This window comes from Saccopteryx leptura, chromosome 1 (genome assembly GCF_036850995.1).
Source record: "Saccopteryx leptura isolate mSacLep1 chromosome 1, mSacLep1_pri_phased_curated, whole genome shotgun sequence".
Lineage (NCBI taxonomy): Eukaryota > Metazoa > Chordata > Mammalia > Chiroptera > Emballonuridae > Saccopteryx > Saccopteryx leptura.
This window is the reverse complement of record NC_089503.1, coordinates 195348627-195355708: the sequence shown is the minus strand read 5'-3', so window position 1 is coordinate 195355708 and position 7082 is coordinate 195348627. Positions and strand designations below refer to the sequence as shown.

Below are 7082 nucleotides of genomic sequence, written 5' to 3'. Positions count from 1 at the left end.
GGGGGGGGCCTGCGGTTCATGAAGGGTCTTCACAGCGTTGACTGCGGCGGCTGCCCACCAGGGCCGTCTGACTGGGCGTACCTGTGTCCGTGGCCCAGGCCCTACGTGCACCTGCTCCACGAGGAAAACTGGTGGACAGCAGCACCCCAACGCCTGGGCTGGGCGGCAGGGAATCTGTTTCTAAGCCCAGCAGAACGCTGGAGGAACACAGGGCTCCTTAGAAAACAGGCATCTGCTTGTGGAGAAGTGTCTTCCCATCTAGGCTGTTCCAAATTCAGAATAACGTTTTCAACATTAGTTTGAATTTTGGATTTGATTTTCATTTCAAATATGTGATATAGACTATTCACTTTAATTAAGAGAATATTCAGATTATGCATTCTTGTCATTTTGTTCATTTCTCAGTGAATTCATCTTCTAGGCACATTCCTTTGGCTCTATTAGCACCCCTGTTTTCCTACATTCTGGGTAGGCTGGTCACCCTGTGTGGTGTAAAAATCCCAGCACCCTCACGGGGGCAGCAGAGAAGAAGGTTGGAGGCTGAAAGCAGACCTCACCTGGGAATGGTCTTCCCTCTGAGCTGCTTCTGTGCTGGTCACACTCAAGCCTTTGCTCTCAGGGCAGTGGGATCACAACTGGGAGGCAGGGAGCCCCCCTCCCTCAGAGGGAAGCCTGATATATACAAAGCTCTTAAAGGAAAAGGATCCTGTGTTCCTTCCCGCCCTGCCTGTCACTTTGTTGAGGGTGTCCTGTGCCAAGCATGGTGTGAAATGAATGTATTGGTACCCTGATGTAGCAGAAGGTCTGCTCAAGGTGCTTACAGTAGACTTAGTGTCCAGAGAGAACATCGCTCTAGCAACTGGCTAGTCTGCACTGTAGCATCCTATATATACAATGGAGCGTGAGGAAAGGCCAGCCCTATGCTGAGGCTTCGTTAGCTCATTGTTACCGCCATCCTTGTGCTCATGATCTGGTCGCACGTCCCCGTGGAAACAGGTTAAGTCAGTGCACTTTAATTACCTTAGCATGTTCCAGTGTTGGTCCCCTCATAATAATCCACATTAAGTACTAGTGAGTAGAAAGCTGAATTGTGTGTTATTTTCCATGTATAAGTACATTTGAGTGTACATGTCGATACATATTTATGCAGTACTCTCGTTTAATAACTCACCTGCAGCCTGTTGAGTTACGGGGCACTAAGTGCAAGGGTCTGCAACTAGCACTGTGATGGTCAGAGGGCGCAGCTCGCAGCTGGATGGCGGCCAGTGCTCGGGTCACCTCATGTGTGGCGGCCCCACCGCAGACCCTCGCTCCTGGACTGCAGAACCGCCCCACGCTGGGCTGCAGGCTGGCTTCTTCCAGGTACAGATGTTGTTGTGGTGACAGCTGGCCAATTGTCTGCTCACATCAGTGCTAAGTTTGTAAAGGGAGCATATTTAATTCTCTGTCCAGTTGAAAATTAAAAATGAGTTCAGTACACTAACAAAAAAGTATAGCATCTGAAATCAAACTATGGCAAAACTATTTTATTTGAAAAATGTACTGCTTTTTTTAGGATCAGGAATTTAAAGGAAGACTTTTTACTTCAGACAAGACTAGGAATTTATGACAAGAGCTTACAGGCAGATGAAATATAGAAAATTTGTTTAACGGCTAGTACATATTTTTTCCCATCTATTATTTCCCCCTACAATGACACCAAGTACCTCTCATTGCTACCAGCTGGACCTCAGGCAGAGAGAGTGATATGCACGTACTTGAAACAGCACCTGTTAAAGGGTCTAGTTATAAGCACAAACTGTTGTAAATGCAGGAAGGTACAGATAGACTACACCACACTTTTTCTTCTTTCTAAATAAACTGATAACTGGCTGTCTGTGTTCTAGTCCCCAGGGGAAGAGCACTTTCCAAAAGCAGGCGATGGCTTTGATATTGATGACAATTTTCAAGTGATGGCTGAGTCTCATAAAGACTCAATTGAAAGGGACTGTAAGTAAATTATAAGGAAAATACAACATTAACAAGTTACATGATGCTGAACATACTGTATGGAAAGGTCTATCCTTTTTTTCCCCACAGCAATTTTAGATTTTCCTCATAAAGATTCAGAACATTCCTATCATTATTTGGATTATCATTTTAAGTCAGCAGGAGGACTTCATGGGAAGCACATAAGGTATAATGTAAACATGTTTTAACATTTGGGAGTAGAAACTTGGTAGTCTTAGAAAATACGAATCTATTAAAAACTAAAAGTGAAAATCTTAAGACTGGATGATTTTTTTTAACGTGATCTAGATTGTTTACCGACAACCAACCAACATTATTTTAGTGACAAATCTGCAGAGTAGTTTCTGTGGAATAACTAGCAGAACACTCACGAATGCTCTCTCCTTTGTTATTTGAAGATGTTTTGACTTTTGCAGTATGATTTGACGTGAGAGGCATATACAATTAGAAAGTAGTTGAAGAAAATTAGTAGCTTTCCTAAACCAGTTAGGAAATGTAATACAGAAAGGTTCCCAACAACAGCAGCAAGTGATATACGGTTCCTGGGCAGTATCTTAACCAGAATGTGGGCAATGTGTGGGCCAGACTGAGATGTAACTGAAATACGAGACTCGTGAATAAGGTGGATCTCATCTGTGTTTCCTGGATACCTTCTGTAGGTCAGGAGCCCGTGACCTCGGGTAGAGAGTGATGGACAAAATGAATGTGACGTCTGTCTCCAAAGGCCAGCGGGGGAGATGTGAGTCAGGAGAGCAGACAGACAGACGCACTGAGGCCAGGCTGCGTGGAGAAGCTGTGAAGGCTCTGCAGCCGCAGGGGGTGCAGGGGACCCCCTCACAGTGATGAGGGGTCTCCAGCTGTGGGGAGAACATGCCCGAGACTGCAGAGCTGGAGGGTGGGAGGAGGGAGCCGCCCCACCAGCTAGTCTGCAAGAGCAAAGGGGACCGGGGTCATTGAGGAGGGAGGGAAGGGGAGCAGCACCAGATATGGGAGCACAGCTCTGATGTCATGGAAGGGGGTGACGCAGAAGGTCACGTGACCACACTTCTAAAAGCTGTGCTGTGGGTGGCGGAGGGGTCCAGAGGGTGAGGTGGGTGAGCAGTGGAAGCCGGGAAGCCAGTGAAGAGAAGACTTGAAGGGGGCTGTGGCAGGGAGCCGTAGAACAGGGGTTTTCAAACTTCAGACACTCAGAGACTAATGAAAATAGAATTATTTGGGGGACCACGAAGGCAGAAATCACCCTGTGTGTGAGTGAATTTGAGATCATTGGGTATGCAATCTTCATCAGGGTGGTTAACTTGTGAGTGGCTTACACGAGTTTATTCTCAGTTCTGGAGGCTGGAAGTTCATGATCCAGGTTCTGGCTGATTGGGTTTTCCCATGAGGACTGTTCCTGCCTCGCAGGTGGCTGCCTTCTCTCTGTCCTCATGCGGTCTTTCCTCATGTGTGGTCTCTCAGATCAGGGCCCTCACTTAGCCTATGACTTCATCAGCCTGTGTTACCACTTAAAGGTCCTCCTATTTCCAAAGAGTCACATTGGAGATAAGGGCTTCAACATGAATTTTGGGGAGGACCTTTCAGTCATATTAGATTTTTAAGGCAATTTGTTTCTGGAAGCAGCAACAAAATTAAAGACATCTAAAGAGAATAACAGAGAATAATATGGCTGTTGAGGTCTGGAACATATCAAAAAGGGTCACTCATTTGGGAGCAGTATCTTCAAGTTTAGGTCAAGTCTAGACTAACTCTGGACAGGACACAACAGGAGTCTTTGGGTCTCCCTGCTCTAAACATGAAGTCCCAGCCTGAGCTCCACAGACTGGAAATCCATCTTCAGAACCAATTTCCCTTGACGGAGATCAATTCAAGTCAGAATTTCACACGTTTCAAATAAATCCAACAGGTTTTATGTTCTGTATTTAGCTTTTTAATAGCAACTAGTTTATTAGTAAGTACTAACTAAGTACATAGCTTCAGTAGCCTGGATGAATTCACTTGAACAGGAAACAGTAAGAAATGAAAAGGATAAAAGCTTGCTAAACATCAGTAACTGGCCATTTGGGCCATCATGTAGAAATGCAAATCACTCAGAGGCCAGATCTTAAAGGAGATAAGGTCCTCGTATGAGTCCATGTGGAATAAGGCCATTGTCCCCAGAATCTGTAGACTGATGCAGATTATGCCCTTCTAAGCGAACATGACCATTGGCATGTAACGATAGCTTTTAAAGAAATCTGGTGAGGATTTCGACTCCTCCCAGACCAAAGACTGTTTTACAAACACTTAATTTTGGATCACTTGGGCTTTTTGCAATCATCATGTCACCTGTTTAGATACCATAAAAGTGCCGACTAAGATTTCTGCAAAGACAGTATCAGAGTTTTGGATCGTAGATGGCTCTGGTGGTCAGAACACTTGCCGACACACCTATGTGTCCAAAAGCGTGAGTGACACAGCTATAGGGACAGTGCGGCCAGCAAGGCGGCAGGCTGTCCCGGAGCACCGTGCGGCGTGCTCTGTGTCCTTGCCGCTGGCCTTGGCTCTGCTCTGCTCACTGCCACCCGTTTGCAGGGCAGGTGCAGATCCTCCAGAGAAAACATGTTGAGCAGGCCTGAGAGCGGGACCAGGCAACCCGTGGTCTCAGGGTTGCCAGGACTCAGGGCTTCCTCACCTGGGCCCCGCGGAAGTCCCTGCTCTGCGTTGTTCCTTTTGGTGAATTTATTCTGTCCTGTCCCCTTTGGGAGAGTCTCTGCCACTGTAGCTCCATGTAGTGTGATTGAAGGCATCGTTTCTCAGTGTGATTACTAGAATTCGTTCAGACTGGAGCAGGTGCAGGGAGGAGGTTTTGGTCTGTAACTCATTTCTCCCCTCTGGATAGTTGACCTCACCAGAGCAGACAGTCTCAGCAGTCAGTCCTATGTCTGTGTTTTCTCTGGACTCGCGAGATGAAGACTTTGTGGCAGAGTTCTCTGAGGAGCCCCTGCGAGCGAGCGCTGAACCAAGTGGTCTTTACTCTTTCAACTTGGAGAGGTGTTCCGTAGTGCTCTAACCTGTCTGTCCATGTACGAGAATTTGGACCTGAGAGCCTGTTATGACGAGAAGCACATTGGCACCAGGCCCATGTCGCCGTCCCTGAGGCCTTCCTTACCCACTATCCTCCCTTTGGACTCTTCCTGTGGCAGCTGCCCCTCCCTTCTCTCCGGCTCAGCTTCCTCCAGCTCCACGTCACCCAGGAGGTCACAGCGGGAACCCAGAGCTAGGCCTGCTGTGGCCGCTGCCTCCTGGAGGCCTGTCTGGTCCATGCCATTGGTTGACCCAGCACACCCCGCTCTCCCTTCCTGCTCTGGGTTCTGACAGCGTCAGCGAGCCCCTCACCTGCTGCTTCCCGGCTGTGGGCTCCGGCTCGGGCTCCAGCTCCGGCTCCAGCTCTAGCTCTGGCACTCTGATCCCCCATGACTGACTTCCTGCTTCTCGACAAGTCTGCTTTCTGTAGGACTCTCCCACTAACCCTCCTCTCTCCCTGTGAACTTGTCAGTGTGTCTGTCTGGTTCCGAAGTTGTGCCGGGAGAGGTCTGGGTCGTAGGCAATGACTTGTTGTGGTGGAGGCTGTGAGAAAGAGCTCGGCACCGTGTGTGGGTGTTTGGGCTGGAGCAGGTCAGTGGGTGTGGCTGGCAGGCGCAGGGCAGGTGATGGGCAGTCTGAGACAGAGGGGACGATGCAGTGACAGGTGCTTCACAGGTGCTGTTTGCTGAGGTGGTCACTTCTCTTGGTGTCGCTACACGACTTGTTACAAGAGCATCGTTGGCTCACCTATGGCTCTGTCAGCTTCTCAGGTGATCTCCAGTTTATCTCCAAGAAAACAGAAACTATCAAGAAGGCACATTATTATGAAATAGGAAACAGCGCTGTCTGATAAAACTTTAAGCTAGTAGAGTTCCCATGCAGTGTTATTCATTCAACAAACATATATATTTTATTGCTTGTTGCATCTTCAGGAACGTATCTACTGCTAATACTCAGCCAAAATATGCCGAAATATGAGTTTACAAAACATAAACTTATCACATACCAATTGATCGGAATAAGGCTAAAGATCTTTACCCTGAAGGTCAATCATGAGTGGTGTTGACTTGGAGTGTAAGAAACGTGTACAGGAAGTTACAGTGACATAAACAAACCACGGAGTTTAGTCTCGGAAGGAACGTAATGTTGAGAACAGCCTAGTTCTAGGTTCTCATCCTGACTGCTGATTGGTTGGTGTTACCTCTAGGCCTTGGTTGTGCCATCTGTGAAATGGGTGAGGAGTCCCTTCTTGCTTGAAAGGTTTTTAAAAACTTCCATGCCATGTAAATAAGGTGTAGAAATTGGGGGGAATCCTTCGTTAAGGGAGATAAGAAAAAAGTTCCAAGTCCATCAACCTTAAAAAAGTTTCAGTCAATTAATTCATCTTTGAAATCTTTCCATTTTAAAAAAAGTAAATAAAATAATGTGATTTTTTTCAGGGCAAGTTGGTATTTTTTGCTTTTTTGTATAGATGCCCACAGTTTTCTAGATCCTGAGTGATGACCTAAATACATTTTTATTTAATTGGCTCTTTTTCTTGTCCCAGTGATGGAAAAACCCCGTTCCCGGGAGGGTTGGAGCCTGCAAGGGTTCCCTTTACCAAGTAGGACCCAAGTGCCTCTCATTACTGTGCCACCAGCTGCGCGGCCTCCCGGCGTGGACGCTGGGTCCCGCCCCACGGCCTGCTACAGGCCGGCATTTTCTGCTTCTCCGTTTCACTTGCATGGAGAGTTGGTGGCTCTTGGTTCTGAGCCTGAGGCCCAGGGTGAAGCCTCTTTGTGTCAAGCCTTTAGGGAAGTGACTCCAGGGGGTGTCTCACCCCTCAATCACGTGCCTGCTCAAAGCAAGTGGCTGAAATATCAAAGCGCACTGCAGTGTGACCAGAAGGCTGCCGGCAGAGCTAACCCCAGCGGCATGGACGGGCCAGGCCGCAGTGACACAGCAGGGGGCAGCCCCCTGGATTCCACGCTCGTGGGGGTGGTGGGGGGCTGAGCTTTGTCAGCAAGGCC

The 7082-nt window shown here is 47.8% G+C and overlaps 1 protein-coding gene across 1 annotated transcript; it reads left to right on the top strand.

Moving 5' to 3' along the window:
• Window positions 1-1227: 1227 nt before the first annotated feature.
• On the top strand, window positions 1228-7065 carry LOC136388196 (5'-3' DNA helicase ZGRF1-like). The gene is given in 6 exon segments (XM_066360160.1): window positions 1228-1362; window positions 1887-1989; window positions 2080-2148; window positions 2151-2176; window positions 4889-5012; window positions 6620-7065. Coding segments are annotated over 6 exon segments (903 nt in total).
• The last annotated feature ends 17 nt before the right edge of the window (window positions 7066-7082 follow it).